Genomic DNA, 17,618 nt, shown 5'->3' with positions numbered 1-17,618 from the left:
TTTGTTAAAATATGGTAAGAGTCATGTATAAGAGATATCTTCTTGATGAAACAAGAAAGATGAGAAATTAATGAAAAGGGAAAAGAAAACTTGTAAAACAAGTAACTAACACAAACCTAATTTGCTAATTCCTAACTTCCTAACCAATAACCATCTTCCAAAAATAACTTCTAATATATTTTTAATATCTCCCCTTAAGTTGGTGAGTGATAATTTTCACTCTCCAGCTTAGAATTTATTTGAAGCAATAACAACGCTTAACTACCCACCGCAGAAGCTATATCATTTAACCATCCATAACAAAAGTTATATCTTTGCTTAACCACTATGGATAGAAGCTACCCATCCAATGTTTAACCACCCATGATAGAAGTTAGATCTGATCTTAAACGTCATGGACAGAAGCGAACCAACCATTGATGATGAAAGAGAGAGAACGGATCAAAATCTTGATCATAATGAGATGCTTCAATGATGAATAAGAAAGAGGGATAAGTGATGAAGAATAAGAAAATGATTTAATCTTGTATATGATAAAATGATGATGAATGATGATAAATGTTGAATCTTGGAATGATGGAACCATAATCAGAAGCATTTCCTTGTAAAACACCTCATTAAACATAAGCAATCAGGTCTCGAGTGAAGATTAGTGATGGATATGTGCATTTGAAAGAAGAAGAATGAAGCATTAGTGGTACAATTTGAGAGAATAATGAGCATTTTTTATGGTCTTCTTGATGGTTTTGAGGAGCCAACAATGGTGATTAAAGAGGATGAAAATGAAGCTACATCATTTCAACAAGATAGTCCACCTACACCCCTTGATTTACGCTATGATCATCATCATCCTTAGCCATAATGCAAGATTCCTCACTTTGATGATTGATGCATGATGATGATTCTTTCTTGAATCTTGGAACGATAAAAGCATAAGCGGAAGCGATTGAATAATTACACTCTGATATCATGTTAAAATATGGTAAGAGCCATAGATAAGAGATATATTCTTGATGAAATAAGAAAGATGAGAAATTAATGAAAAGATAAAGAAAAGCTTGAAGAAGCAAGAAAGGGAAAAAAATGAGAATCAAAGTCTCCATTGAAATGTAATATTTCTCATTATTGTCATTGAATTGAATTCATAAGAAGAGAACTAATATGACTTATTTATACAAGCGAAAAGATGAAAAGAAAGCTTGTAAAACAAGTAACTAACACTACCCTAACTTGCTAATTCCTAACTTTCTAACCAATAACCATCTTCCAAAAATAATCTCTAATATATTTTTATTAAATTTTGTTGAAACTTACATACACGTGGATTTTTAAAAAGAATATTCCACATATAAATTAACTAATTTTAATTACCTAAAACTATAAGCATATACAAATTGAAATCAATAGTTTATTAACTACATCAATAGTTATAGAAATGAAGTGGTGTTACTTTGTCCTAATACATAAAAAGAAGTTATGTTTTAGTAAATGTTTATAGGTCAACCCTTTATATCTGACATGAGACTGCTTCTTTGTGACTAAGCAAATGAGCATTGCTTTCTGCTGAATTATTGCATTTGGTACATTTCCACAAACAAGAATATTTACTTGTTCAATATAGTTGATACATAACTTATTATTTAAATACGATATTATGGGTCAGTGCAATGTATAAGAAAATTGTTTTATTGTTAGAGATAAGTGATATTTATAGACAAAAAGACAATTTATCATATAACTGAGGGGTACCCTTAACATATGAAAATATAAACCACTATCCGTTAATTAAGGATTTAATACTAAAAATTGCGTTGAATAAAAAAGATGTACAACGTAAAAGATACATTTAGACTAATAATTTGAATATTATAGCCACATCAAATAGATGAAGTGAGAGTTAATTCAATGCATAAAAACAAAGTAGATTTATGAATAGTCGAGATATGAATATTTTGTTGATAAAATATTATGATAAAACGTTGTCATTTTATTTATACAAACCTAACCAAAGTTATTTTTCACTTACATATTATGGTGTTCACATTTATATATTTTTACTTTTATGTAAATTTAACGACTTTTCCAACATATTGTCATATAAAATAAACTAAATTAAAAACAACTATGAAAATAAGAAAACGGGTTAGAACACTAAATAAATAAAATCATTTATTTTTAGTTGAAGATTATTGTCTTTTCTGCTATACATTTTTCAACTTTTATCCACATTTTACTTTATTATTATTTTTATCCATATTATTATTACATCATTTAAAAAGTAACGATGAATACTATGTTCATTATATATAAATCTCAATACTAAGATAATATATATTGCAATCAATATTAATAAATGATTATAAAAGGAGTACTAAATTTATGCACTGACAATATAAAGATATATATATATATATAATTAGTGTATTCATTATTGTTCATTTGTATTACTTTTTATAAAAAATCAATAATAATTAAAATATATGATAAATAATACAATAATAATAGTATAAAAAACTCATAAACTATTAATATACATATTTTTCTCTTGTAAAAGAGTTTTGTTGATAAATAAAAGGTGAGTAAGGTTACGGAGATTACAAAATCTTTCTTCCTTACATTTAGTGGGGTCTACTAACGTGGCAATGAGTGTATTATTGACTGCAAATGGAAACGCTCCAGAGCTTAGTACACGTGACATCAGGGAACACACGCCACGCGCTCTTCTCTCCTGCGTGTTTATTACTCCAACCAAAGTTCACTCGCACATCAATGGAATTTGATTTCCCAGTTGACTTTTATGATATATTGTCAAAATCAAATACTCACTTGTCACAAAAACTTCAAATTAGGGTAGTCAAAATTCCTGTACTTAGCACAACGAGTAAAATAAGGGAATACATTTAAGGTCCATAAATTATATCACATGCATATACTATTAATTTGTATTAAAAAATATATTAAATTAAAAAATTAATAATTACTTATTTTCTAATTAATTATAACTAATGCAGATATACTGGTACAACTTGTAAAACAACATATGAATAATAATTAACTATAGAAATACAGTATTTAAATATTTTCCTACTTATCATTCAAGCAAAATATAACAATTTTGGTTGTTATTCAATTTGCTATTTTCCATTTACTGTTTTTTTACTATATATGTGAAGAATTTGATAGGATGGTATAAATAAGTCAAGTATCTTATCTATCTATGAGTTTTTGTAAATTTGTCATACACGGTATTTAATTTCAAATCTATTTTTACATGTCTAACTAAGCATATGAATTAGTCTCTTTAAACCTTTTTCCTTTTCCACTCATTCTCCCACTTTGAATGAATGATTATATAAATATAATTAATGAAACTTTAGTCTTTAGTATTTGACAATTATGACTTTATGATATGATTTAATAGTGAAAGTTTTGTTAATCTAAACAATGACCATGTAATTTCGCTCGGGTTTAGGACATGGCATGTAATTTCACTAGAGTTTAAATTTACTGATAGCAACTTAGCACTTATTGAGATAATAAAATGTCCTAAATAAATTACATTAGTCTCACTGGATAGAAAAAAGTACCGTTACAATCTTTTTTAAATGGGAAATTTAACGTTAGCATCACGGGGATAATATGTAGAAAACATTTTCTTATTTCATTTTATTTGTAGATGGGAAATTTACCGTTACAATAAATGTTATCTATATATCATTTTTGGGTACAAATTATCTATATATCATTAAACATTATGTCCATAATAATATAAATAATGAATGATGTTAATAATATATAGAAATGAAATTATGTGTTTGTTGATTTATCTGTTATTATACTGGTGCGCAAAACCAAAAGTATTGCTCTAGTGATCACATAAATATTTATATGTCAATGGTTGAACATTTGTTGCTAGTACAATCACTAGTCTAAAAAATAGAGAAAGACATGTGTGGAGAAATATGTATATAAAAACAACTAATGAAATATTAATGAAAAATAAAAAAATAATTCTAATTAGATTTAGTCATAAATGATAACAACATAAATATATTTATTTCTAATTATGATATATTGTATAGGTTCTCATACGAGTTTTTCTCCGGAGATATATTAGTTACTTTTTTGGTATTATCAAATTTATCTATTTATCTTTTTTAGGTAAAGAACTAATGTATGATTGTCTCTCTCAAACAAGTAATGTTCTCATATCAGTGACCTTTTGATCATTTTGAGATCTAATTGGATCTTACACCACTAGATCAATATGATACATGTATTAGTTACTTCCTTACTTATAAGTTAGTTGCAAAATAAAATAAAGTATAAAATCTATGCATCAACATTGTAATTTTTTTTTTGAAAAGTCAACAATAATTAAATATTAATAGTAGATAATGTTTTATACATTATCAGTGTATACATCTTTTTTTCAATAAAAGATTGGTTGGGAAAAGAAAAGTGAAGTAGGATATCACTCCTACTCAATCACTCACACTACCTTACCCCTTTACTTAATTCATCGTGAATGGTTAACACTTCCCCTTCATTATTACAATTATGCCATCCCGTCCGCCACCATTTCCTCCCTCTACGGCGTCTCCACCACCCTACCACCACCACCACCACCACCACCACCACCACCGCAACAAACTAATCCTAATCATCCTATCCACCTCCCTCGCCCTCTTCCTCCTCTCTCTCCTAATCACCCTCATAATCTTCCTCTACCGCAAACTCTCCTACAACCGCACCGCCCCATTCGACAACCTCCACAACCACCGCCGCTTCTCCTACTCCGTCCTCCGCCGCGCTACAAACTCATTCTCCCCTTCCACCAAACTAGGCCACGGTGGCTTCGGTTCGGTTCACAAAGCAACCCTCCCTTCCGGTCAGACCGTAGCACTGAAACTCATGGACTCGCCCGGTTCACTCCAAGGAGAACGTGAGTTCCATAACGAACTCTCTCTCTCCTCTAATCTCAATTCTCCGTTCATTCTCTCTCTCCTCGGCTTCTCCTCCGACCGCCGCCGCCGCAAGCTCATCCTTGTTTACGAGCTCATGACGAATGGAAGCCTCCAGGACGCGCTTCTTGATCGGAAATGTCCTGAGCTTATGCAATGGAGCACGCGCTTCAACGTCGTCGTTTCGGTTGCAAAAGGACTTGAATATCTACACCGCTGTTGCATACCGCCGGTGATTCACGGCGATATAAAACCTAGCAATATTCTGCTTGATGCCGATTTCAACGCGAAAATCGGAGATTTCGGTTTGGCGAGAGTGAAGAGTGTGGAAGATGATTTGGAAATGGTAGATGAGAATAACAATAGTAATAGTAGTCAGGAGAAGGTGATTGATGTTGTTGAGGATTGTGAGAGTGTGATTACTGTTAATACTAATAGTAATACTAATTTAGGGTTTGAGGAGGATAGTGTGGTTGCTATTGATCGGTTGGATTCGTCGCCGGTGGCGGTGTCGTTGCCTGCGTCAGAGTTAGGGGTTGATAAATCGAGTGTTGTTTCGGAGTTGAGTGTTGATAGTGGTAAGGATTTGATTAAGAAGAAGGGTGGTGGTGGTGGTTTGGGAAGGGATTGGTGGTGGAAGCAGGACAATGTGGGAGGGTCTGAATCTGGAGGGAGGGTGAAGGATTATGTGATGGAGTGGATCGGGAGCGAGATCAAGAAGGAGAGACCGAAGAATGAGTGGACAGCTGTGTCGGCGGCATCTGTTGTAGGAGAGGCGGAAGAGCCAAAAAAGGAGAGTAGCAATAAGGAGAGAAAGAGGTTGAATTGGTGGGCTTCACTTGATGAGGATAAGGTTAAGGCTAAGAAAAATCGGAAGCCACGAAAATGGTGGAAGGAGGAGTTCTGTGAGGAGTTGTCAAAGAAGAGTAAGAAGAAAAAGAGAAGCCTTGATGGTGAATTTTGGTGGCAGAAAGATGAGGAAGTGGAACAGAGTAAAAAGAAGAAGAAAAGTAAAAGTAGTAGAGGGAGTATTGATTGGTGGTTAGATGGGTTGAGTGGTGAGATTAGAAGCAATGGTGGAAGAAGGAATAGTCAAGATTGGGTTAGTGGTGATTTACCAAAGAGTGGTGGGATTAGTAGTACTCCAAGTATGAGAGGAACTGTGTGTTACATTGCTCCTGAGTATGGTGGTGGTGGTCAATTATCTGAGAAGTGTGATGTCTACAGTTTTGGTGTTCTTCTTCTGGTTTTAATTGCCGGAAGAAGACCGCTTCAAGTAACAGCGTCGCCGATGTCAGAATTTGAGAGGGCTAATCTCATTTCATGGGCAAGGCAGCTTGCTCATAATGGGAGGCTTTTGGATCTTGTTGACACTAATATTCATTATTTGGACAGAGAGCAGGCATTGCTCTGCATCACCATTGCATTGTTATGTCTGCAGAGATCGCCGGCCAAGAGACCGTCCATGGAGGAGATTGTGGGGATGCTTTCCGGTGAAGCTGAGCCGCCCCACTTACCCTTTGAGTTCTCGCCATCACCGCCCTCTAATTTTCCGTTCAAGTCACGGAAGAAGGCTCGGTGAGTTTAGTTTTAGTAGTGATTGAGTTGTTCTTTGTTGTTTCCATTAACTTCTGAGTTTTTATGGTTGTAGTTAAACTCTAATTTTCTTTACCATTTGTAGAAATTAATTCAGAAAACCAAAAAAGGGAGAAAAATATTGAGTGACAAGTCTTACATTAATCAGTTTCTTCCCTTTGATGTGATATTTTTACCTCCTTCATAACTCTGACCTGGCTTGCTCTTACCTTTTAATCTGACAAACTTTTTTGAGTTCATGATTTTAGCACAAATTATGTTATGTTTATCAATTTGTTGAATTTCAGAAAATTCCTGGTCTTTTAAAGTTAAGGGAACATTTCCTTTTGCTTTTAAAGCTATTTGGACTTTTGTTTAACGAATATATTTGCTTAGTGCCTTCTGACTGGGACTGTGAGCCTAAGGTTTTCATGACCTTGGTGCGTACATAGGACCCGGGGAAGATATATTCATTTTTTGTTGCTCTAACTTTATAAAGTTTTAGACTTTTTATACATTCACATTGTGCCATTGTAAGCAGTATCAATTTCAGTTGAAGGGAACATATGTCATGGCCCCATTTCTCTCTTTTACAAGCAATTATGAGGTTACTGTGAGCTAAGTGGAGAGTGCATTGTGACCAAAAATTGAGAGAAGTATAACATCATTTTATCATGAGTGTTTGGACCTATGAAAAGCATTTCACAGTTTCACTCATGAGCTTTTAACCCCTAGGAGCAAAATAAAGAGTACAGCTTTTTATAGAAAGAGTATTGCTTTCTTTTTTTGAAGGATATTTCCAAATAGTTGGTTAAAACTGAATAGCTAGAACCATACAAAATCATTAATTAAGAATAGGTGGCTCTTTATTAGAAGCACAAAAGGATAATTGTTTATGTAAATAATGCCCATCACATTGTTTTCGCCAGTTTTTAAGGCTACATAAATTAGAGATGAACTTAGTATTTGAGGCTTCTGTAAGGTTTGCATGTGGTGGTTAAGTTCTGCTTCTATTTCTGAATTGGCCGCCCCTTTTATGTATAGAGTTTAGGGATGATTTATAAGTGGTAGTTCTATTTCTTAATTGGCTCCCCCTACCCCTCCCCCATTTTCTGTCTCTCTCACATCTCTGGGAGACTTATGATTTATGGACTCAGATATCTGTAAGGTAGGTGAGATTCCACTAATTTATTGCTGTACTATAATCAGAAATAATTGGGGTTGGTAAGTTTTTGTTCTGAAATGAAAGTTTTTAGTGAACCATTCACATTAAGGATATTATCTCACCCCCTGGATAAGTAATTATTATCTTTCAAGGTACATGATTGTTTCTTCTAACAATTTTTGCTCCCAAGAATTGAATTTTTGACCTTTTACCAAATACGATATTTGTGGATCCAATGTAATTTTACACCACTAGATCAACGCCTTGTTGGTTGACATTATATAATTTGTTAAAATGATTTAAATAAATTTTAGCTTTGTATTAGCAATTCAAGAAGATTTCTGTTATTTCCACCTAATACTTGAAATATATAATAATGAAAGAATTGAATAAAAAATATTTCCATGCTGCTGCTGCTCTTGAGTTTTTGACTGATGTTGGATACAAAAAATATCCATTCATGTTGTTACTTGCGGTTTAATGTGCATTTGTTATGAGTCTAATTGTTTTACTTTGACAAGAGTTGCATGGTCAAGGTGTACTTTACTTTTAATAAAACCATATTATGAAGGGGGGAAGAATCCAATGACATAATAACATAACCCAGATTGAAATTGTTGGAATAGACTTGGCAGATTCGGAATTTTGTTTCATCTTTGGTTGCCCCTTTGAGGAGACAAAATAGCAATGTTGCCAAAACATTGCTTTTGATATGTTGGGTGCAAATGAGAATCCAAGGCAGCTTGGGAACATGTAACACAACACGGGATTTATTTGAGGTCAACTGAGCCACCATGCTCACTGACATTGACTTGCTATCACCCTTTTGAAAATATTTGCTATCAAGGACAATATTTCTTGATAGTTTCCTTTAGCCCTTCCATTAAAATGACGTTCAGCAGCCGTCAAGGCCGCCATCATCTCAACTGGCCACGTTTGACTCACCACCATTGTGTTCCTGTCATTGACCACCACCACCACAGAACCATGTCATCTTTGATTAGAAACCAGTGGACATGGACATGAAGTCTTGAAAACATTGCAATCTTCCTCCAGCATCTTGAAAAACTATAAGACTCAAAAACCATAACACAAATAAACTTTGGGAGAGCAAGTAGTTATGGTTCTTGGTGTTGGGAGGCTACAATGAACAAGTTCTAAACAAATTCAATTCTTGTCCACTTCCCAATAAATAACAAGTTACACTGCCAATAGCTGATCAATGATCTTAACCCAGATCAGCCCAACATCTCCAAATTTGTGTGACGTCCTTTTTTCTGCATTTCATCATCACCAAACTACTACGTATATTTGAAACTTTAAAAAGGATTAACATCAAACAAATGAAATTGTAACTTTAAATTCATGCAATTCAGATTACATCAAATAATTTTTAATCGGGTAGAAGAATCAGAAGATCATATCGTTTCCAAAAAATGCAATGCAGGGAAACTAAAATAGAACCCATAAAATAAAAATTGAACACAAAGTGCATGAATTGAAGTCAATTTTCGCCGTTGCTTGTTGATGGTGGCGGCATGGAGGAGGTCCAAGAGTGTGTGGTGAGTCGAGAACATGTGATGAACAAAGGAACTTTTCTCCATTAGTGATGATAGGTGACGACCTTGCTGCAATGGATCTTCCAAAATGTTGGTTAATTTGCAAACTAGTCCTCGGGAATCTGTTTAGGAAATGTACTTTGCTGTATTATGCTTATGTTGTAATGCAATAAGGATGTTGTGTGGTAAGTCTTGCATGACCTTTTGAAACTCTAAACTAAAACAGCGTCTATTATAGCTTATTAGCATTGATTTGGATTTTGGACACACTAGACTCGATCTTGCTATTTATTTCTCTCTTTACAGTGACTTTCAGCCAATTGTGACATGTAACATCAGTTAATGATTGTTACTTAATCATGAAAATCAAAGATTTTAGACGTACTTGGCTAAATCCCACTTGGGTATTGAAGATGACTTACCATTAGATACTAATCCTTCAAATGTTACACAAACATGAAATTAAAAAGTGTCAAAACGACCTTTCTGATGCGATGTAATGTTGGATAAACTACACTCTTTAGACTCCACTACTAGATGAAATCTTGTGCACTGGATCACTTTTTTTATGCATGAAAATAGTGTCACACTGATATTAAACTCATTTTCTACAGGCATCACATTCATTGCCCACAATGAGGAGAAACACCCACTTTATATCTTTTTTGTGGCATAAACTAAGAGTATTTCCTCACCTTATAAGTATAAAACTAACCCTTTTCATTCAGGATATGTGATTGCATCTTATAAGAAGTATTGCTCTTAATAATTAAACGTTTGACTTAATAATATATTTTTAATAAAACACAAGGACTATATAGTAAATATACTATTTTATTGTCATTACTGATGGGGTGTGTATAAAAACCACATTAACTTGTTGCGCGTGCCTTAAATGAGCCCAATAATGTGATCTTTCAATGCAATGCAAGGACAGAGCAGTAAATACGTGATGAAAATGGAAAAGGAAAATGTCTTGGCTGCAAAATGAATTCAATATTTTGTTGTAGGTATAAGGAAAGACCTTGGTTGATGAGTGATAATTGCATGTGATGTGTGAATTCAATAATCCGTGATGAATTGGTTATTTTGTTTCTTTTGCACCAGAATATCTACATTGCTAGTATACATGATGAGTAATTTGAATAGCTTAAATCTTTGATACAAATTAGAGTAAGTTGGTGTGTGTAATAAATAGCTACAGAAGTGGTCCATATGCATCTGATGTGTGAGTGGCTGCAGTATTCATTCATAAATAGGCCTGGGATACGACATTTGATAAATCATGTTTTCATGTATATGATGTATCAAATCATTATAGGCATACAACAACAACGTGCTGGTCTAGTGGTGTAAGGACCTTGCTAAATCGTCAGGATGATCAAAATGTCAAAGTTTCGATTTCTGTGAGCGACATTTGTTGGGAGGGACATCCACACATCCAAAAGATTAATTCACTACCCAAAAAAGATGAAGGGATACTCTTGATCGTACAAAAAAACTATTATAGGCATGAAATTCGAAATTTTAACACGTCGTTATCTAGTAGCATAAGACCTCATTAGATTCTTAGATAGACTAAAAAAATCAAGTGTTCGATTTTTAAGAGCGACACTTGTTAGAAAGGATAGTCATCCACCACAAAAAAATTAGTTTTTTATCTATAGGTGAGAAGACACTGTTCGTTATAAAAAAACATTATGGGTACCAATTATGAAATTTCAGCTAGATTATTATGTATAATATTTGTGTTTTAAAGCTATGTTTATAAATTCTTAGGCTAACTTGTAATTAACATAGGCCAACTTGTAACTAAATTTCCATGTTCTCTTGTTCACATTCCTAACACCAATTTCTTACGATTTCATTATCCATTAGCTTAATGAAAATTTCATTTCTTATGCCAAAAATTTTATACATTGTGTCTACTAAATACATATCTTGATGCTATGTGCCAATGCAAAAAAAAGTTAGTAGCCAAAAGTTGCCTTCATACAGGTACACCAATGGGCAATTCTCCTTTGTGAGTTTTGGAAATGGACAAAGAAGTAAGACATGATACCCCTTGGAAGAAAATATTCACTCATGATTCATGGACAAGTAAACATACAATAGTTTGAAGAAAAAAACTTAGGATTCATATTGAATTATTATTTATGGTATATTTGCGAGTTTGGTTTTAAAGAAGAATGAAAAAAAATAAAATACTCATACTTATTTCACAAGTCTATTTTATGACTTTGAACCTTTCCATTTTCCTTCATTCTTGTTCAGAACCCAACTCGCAAATATACCCTAAGGGTATGCTTGCAAGTTGGATTTTGGAGGTGAATGAAGGAAAATAGAAGACTTCAAAATCATCTTACAAACGTATTATTTTATGGCTATGAAGTCTTTTATTTTCTTTCCATCCAAAATCCAACTCACAAAATACTTTTATTTTATATAAAACACAATAAAGCATAATCCCACTCACACTAAGATCCACATTTCACATTGATTAAGATCCACATTTCACATTGATTAAGAAGCAATAGTCTCAACCACAAACTTCTTCACATTCTCACAAAAAATCATTGCCTTGGCCTTGTCAAAAAGCTCTATAGCATGAAACCCATCCTCAACAAAATGTTGCACCAAATGCACTCCATGTCCCTCTAATATCTTAACCAACTCTTTTTGTTTATCAACCAAAGGATCCCCACTATTACCATTGATGAAACATTTTGGTAGTTGTCCAATCTTGTCTCCATAAATCATATTTGACACCATTGGATTACAATACATGTGGTCACGATCTGAACCCTTTGGTAAAGATAGGGTCCACATTATGTCATTTTTGTGTAAAGGGATAAGGTCATCATTGATTAATCTTATTTCTGATTCAGATCTTTGGACCCCACTAAAATAAGGAGTATGCATTATTAGACCTTTGATCTTAATAGGATTTATATCCATGTCAAGGGCACGTAGACCTATGAATAAGGGGTGAATTTAGTTAGAATGTAACAAAAGAGGGGTTAGAGTACAAGACATAAAAATTAAGCAAGTATAAAAGTTAAATTTTCATTTGGAAGTTAAACACACTAGTTGATTTATTGATTACACTATTTCAACATCATTTTCCCCTAAAAGTTATCTAATAAATACTTTTACAAAGGTATCATTGAGTAAAAATAAGATTATCAAGATAATCAATTTAATTAGTTTGTCTACATCATCCATCATCTATTTGTATTACTTTTATTTAATAGTTAATGATAATAAAACATAAATGGTAGATGATGAAGTAAGGATATATAAAACTCATACATTTTTGGTGTATACATCTTTTTCTCTAATGCTCCATTTGGTTGTATAAGAGAAAGTACGAAGATAATCAAAAGAGAAAAATAGATAAAAAAATATAGTATATTTTTGTGTTGTTGGGTTTTAGATAAAAAATAAAAGAAGGGGAAGAGAAATATTTCTCTCAAACCTTTGGAATAGATATATGTTATCCCAAACAATGTCACAAATTTTGTCTCACACCAATGAAAATATGTTATTTCAATTAAAAAATTTAAATAACCATAATTTTTTTTATATGTTTTTGCTTCATTATTATTTGCGTAGGACATAGTTTGAGATATAATTTAGGACAACATGAGAGAAGAAACAAAATACTTGAGTCTCGCTTCACTTTTTTTTTCTCTCTTCCCATTCTCTCTTCTAAATCAAAGGGGAAAAGGAGATTATTTCTCTATAACTTCTCTCCCCTCCTTTTCTTTCTCCCCTATTTCTATTCTACCCCATGGAGCTAAGATTTTTGTCTTATAAGGCTGAAAAATAGATTGGACTTTAAGCATCCTTACCATTTGAAAGAGAATATAGTTTAATTATTGTATAATTTTATTTCGTCCCCTCGTTGTAGAGTGTGCCAAATAGATAGCATATATATTGTATTCATCTTTCCTTTTGAAGCAATCAATTTGTTTTACTTTGTTACTAGAAGTCTACAACTAAAGTCAAAATAAGATTAACCACAATTAACCATGACATTTAGAGAAGCAAAATAAAACTAAAAAAAAACTGATCCTATCAATGCAAAAATAACCTCAATTTTACAAAGAATAAAATACCCAATCTGAATATATGTTAGAGCGGAGCAATAAGAAGAACTTAAAAAGAAAAGGTTTCTTGTGTTAATAAATAAAAAATAGAAATTCCATATATTTGTAAGTATTTTTAATGCCTAACATTTATATTTATTTTCCATTACTGTAAATATTTATTGTATTTTTATATTTAAAAGTCAATTATAACTAAAATGAATAATAAATAACATAATAATAATATAAAAAATTATTTCCGGTTAACCTCAAGTATATATCAAGAGGTAAGATCAAACATGTATATATAGAATAAAAAGAGTGAAATAGGCCAATTATAATATATATAGGCCCATGTATCTTGCTTTATCTTCAAATATTAATGATATATTTTTTTAGAAAAGTTTCTTACTGATCTTCCTATCTTAATATATATTATAAATCAATTATTAATAAATAAACAATATCAAAATACCATTATATCCTTCAACACCGAAAGAAAAATAACATACATTACAATTTATTAATCATTGTAGGAAGATTTAGTAACTTTTTTCTTATATAGGAAGATTTGTGGTGTAATATATTTTTTATTGATAGGGCTAAAAGCATTAGTGGGACCCACTTATCTATGTAGTAGCTTAGTTAGATAAATAGGATTTTCTCCATTACTAGAGAGTGAAACTCTATTTTTTATTCTTACTTCTAGGGTTAAAAGTGTCATGCATCTCTCATTTTAAATAAGGATAGAAGATCATCTCTAGTAGCAAATAAAATGTTCATTATTATTTGAGTCTATGTATTATTTTATAATTAATTAGAATTTCCCATGAAAGAAGAATAGGATATGTTTTTTCTCACAATGACAAACATTATTCTTATTTGTTATTTGAGTCCTACAATATCTACATTTTTCTCATAACAGCTATCTCTCTCCTCACTTTCCATTGGCCAAGAAAACAAAAAATCAAAAAATAAGAACGACATAATAGAAAACAGAGTAAAAATGTTCTTATTTGATTAAGAACAACCATTGTAGTTGCTCTAAGATCATCTTCAATAGCAAACAAAATTTTCATTCTTATTTGACACCTACATATTATTTTATAATTTTATTACAACTTCCCATAAAATAAGAACAATACCTATTTTTCATCACAATGACAAACATCATTCTTATTTTTATTTGGGTTTCACAATCTACACTACACTTTTATATTTTACAATAAACATAACAAAGTATTAAGAATAATATCCCATTTATTAATAAATTAAGTATTCGTTATAATTTATTATAAATAAATTTAAACTAAAAATATAACTTTTTTTTGTAAATTACAAAAATAAATTACGTGGATACAAAAATAAAACAAAATATTGAATTAATTAAAATAAATTAAATATAATGTCAAAATATAACAAATTATAACATAGTAAATTAAAATATAAATAAAATAGATAAAGTACCCGTAACACATAAAAGTCATATCTCCTAGACAAGAACTGTTCTTATTTACCAATTACCAATAGCTGCTATTGTTATTTAAGAACAAACCTTAAAAAATAAGAAGCAAAATTATTTTTATTCTATTAATAACTTCAAGAACAACCATTATGGATGTTTTAATATCATCACCATGTGTGACTTTTCTTTAGTTTTTCACGATACTTTCTACCGTCCACTTCAAACATATGGAAAAGATACAGCTATGTGAAAGATACTTCTCATTGCTTGGCCATGTGCGTACTCAATTCAACTTCTTCTTCTTCCTACCATTTTAGACTATTTTTTGTTTGTTTGTTTGAACGAAAGCATTTCATTTTTTGCATCAATTTATCTAATGAGGTTGGACTCACACATGCTACTGGTCCAAAATGCCTACTTCATGTTCCATTAATTTTTTCATTCGTCAGACATATAAAATATAAATTAAATTATATAACTATATATTTTCTTACAAACAATAACAAAATGGATTAACTTTGAAACGTGCTCCCAATATGGAGATGTACTACTTTCAATGGTGATCACTTTTCATGTGCTATTATATCATAAAAGAAAGGCTGCAAGAGCATTTTCATGTAGGACTCTATTAAAGATTCTAGACACATTATAATATAATTGTTTATTTTTCCCCCCATAATGTCACGTCATTTAAACAATTTAACTAAATTTTTAAATGGATCTCACACCATTCTTTATAACTATTTATAATTATCAAACGCACCCAATAGAAAATGAGAATGTTTGAGATACTCATATCAATACCTCTAGCTAGGAGTGAGCAGGACCTAACCCTACTCACTCACCCAATTTAGTTCGATCGTGATTGGATCCAAATATGGTTGAATTTTGTCTGGTCTGGATCGATTCCAAAATTTAAGCATGATCAATGTTTAGGACTGAGTAGAAGGCAAACATAATTCGGCTCATTGTCGGTCATTCATTATGTTTATATATATTTATATTCAATTGTGTAGAGAATAATAACGTATCTTTGATCGAAAATATCACAGTTTCTCTTATTTTTTATCATATTCACATTATTAACAAAATATATATATATATATATGCATATCATTTTATATGTCGTATTACATATCCATAATGATAACTAATATTAAAAAGACTTTGTTTGAAAATGATACATATCATATATTCGCTACATGACTAGGGCCGAATTCAAATTTAAAAAATAATTTGAGTAACATTTATAGTCGGCAATGAACAAACCTTACCCCACCTTACCCAATTTGACCCATAATTATCCCGACCTCTTACAACCCCACGTTAAATAGTCTCGACAGTGCAATCAGGGTGTAAACGGACTCATCTCTATTTATTTCCTTGGGTTGAAAGTAATACAACTTTTTCAACGGTATTTGGTGACACTTTTTCTCCAGCTATTTATTTTTCAGTGATTTTATTTTCATCTATATGATCCACCCAACATATTCTTAATTCCAATTGAAGCAAATAATACTATTATAACTCCTATTAGATTCTCAAGTATCAAATTATATGCTATGATATCACTTGTTTAATCCCATCATAACAGGAAGCAATCATGGGGGAATACAATTGTTAACAAACATAAGAATAGTAAAAAGCCACATGTGGACCAAAATCTTGAGAGAATAGTTCAATTATTCAGTTCCATTTATAAACTATTAGATCAATTCTATTAAAAAACAATATGATATTTCAGACTTGAATTAACACAACAACATTAATAATAAGAAATGTTTTCAAAATGATGTAAAAGTTTTGAGAGTTGTGGAAAAAAACCAAATAGATAATGTAGAGTTGAAGAAACTAGTGGTGTACATACCTGCAAAGTAGGTGATATTGCCCCCAGCACTACATCCCATTAAGAAGCAGTTGTTAAAGTCTGCATGCTCCCGAATCCAAGGCTCCGACTTAGTGGGGTCTAGCGCTTGGTTTCTCATCCAATTAATTGCGTCAACGGCGTCATCATATGCAGCAGGTAGACGGTCTTCCGGTGCCAGGCGGTATTCGACGGAGGCGACGATGGCGGGGAATAGTGAAGCAAAGGCAGAACAAGAATCATGGAAGACGATAGAAGAAGCATGAAAGAGGATGAAGCCGCCGCCGTGGAAGTAAAGAATGACGGGGAGTTTGACGGAGGGAGGTGGAGGAGGATGAGGGAGGAAGAGGCGGAGGGAGGTGTTGGTGGTTGGGTTTAAGGGTATGTCCTTGGAAAGGGCATGGATTGGGTTTGAGTTAGGGTCAGTTGGTGGGGTGGGTGATGGAGGGACGGATGGAACGACGTCGTAGCTCCGGGTGAGGGTGTCGTTTTGGTTGAGGTGGATTTTCAAGACGTCTTGAAGTTTTGAGGATTGGAAGGGTGGTGGTTCTTCTGCCATTGTTGATTTGATACTCGGTTTGAGTTTCAGAATTTGGGAAAATGTTCACTATATATTGTGCATGATGATCAAACAATGATCACATGTTTTTGGGGCTCACTACGCATAATATTAAATCTTGTTTCGCATTAATAAAAAATATGTCATATTAGTTACAAAATTTAAAAATTTATTATATTTTCTAGTTTTACTTTATTATTATTATTAATATGAGATATAATTTGAGACAAAATATAAAACAACGAGTTATTATTCAAATATTTCAGGTGGTTATTTCTTAATGTTATCTTAATAAGATTCGGGGATGGTAAAATATTTGACTGATGAATACCTATAATAATATCTTATAAGTGAGAACGAGTATTATAATACCTAT

At 32.2% G+C, this 17,618-nt stretch overlaps 2 protein-coding genes across 3 annotated transcripts; one reads left to right on the top strand and one right to left on the bottom strand.

Annotated features, from left to right (window-relative positions):
- The first annotated feature begins 4,465 nt into the window (after window positions 1-4,465).
- Window positions 4,466-6,870, top strand: LOC109338647 (receptor-like serine/threonine-protein kinase At2g45590). Its single transcript, XM_019575925.1, has one exon. The coding sequence runs from the start codon at window positions 4,561-4,563 to the stop codon at window positions 6,544-6,546; it is 1,986 nt and encodes a 661-aa protein (XP_019431470.1). The 5' UTR covers window positions 4,466-4,560; the 3' UTR covers window positions 6,547-6,870.
- Window positions 6,871-9,107: 2,237 nt separating this feature from the next.
- On the bottom strand, window positions 9,108-17,305 carry LOC109338649 (probable carboxylesterase 8). Of its 2 annotated transcripts, none has more exons than XM_019575928.1 (2): window positions 16,687-17,305; window positions 9,108-9,385 (listed from the first exon to the last, which is right to left on the bottom strand). In XM_019575928.1, the coding sequence occupies exons 1-2, from the start codon at window positions 17,240-17,242 to the stop codon at window positions 9,123-9,125; spliced, it is 819 nt and encodes a 272-aa protein (XP_019431473.1). In that variant the 5' UTR covers window positions 17,243-17,305; the 3' UTR covers window positions 9,108-9,122. The 2 variants fall into 2 exon arrangements, with proteins under 2 accessions (XP_019431473.1, XP_019431472.1); XM_019575927.1 differs by lacking the exon at window positions 9,108-9,385 and adding an exon at window positions 11,325-12,238 and having other exon boundaries at window positions 16,687-17,301.
- Window positions 17,306-17,618: the final 313 nt, after the last annotated feature.

The sequence above is a fragment of the Lupinus angustifolius genome, unplaced genomic scaffold, assembly GCF_001865875.1.
Source record: "Lupinus angustifolius cultivar Tanjil unplaced genomic scaffold, LupAngTanjil_v1.0 Scaffold_32_82, whole genome shotgun sequence".
Lineage (NCBI taxonomy): Eukaryota > Viridiplantae > Streptophyta > Magnoliopsida > Fabales > Fabaceae > Lupinus > Lupinus angustifolius.
The sequence above is the reverse complement of the archived record's forward strand: the minus strand, read 5'-3'. Positions and strand labels throughout refer to the sequence as shown.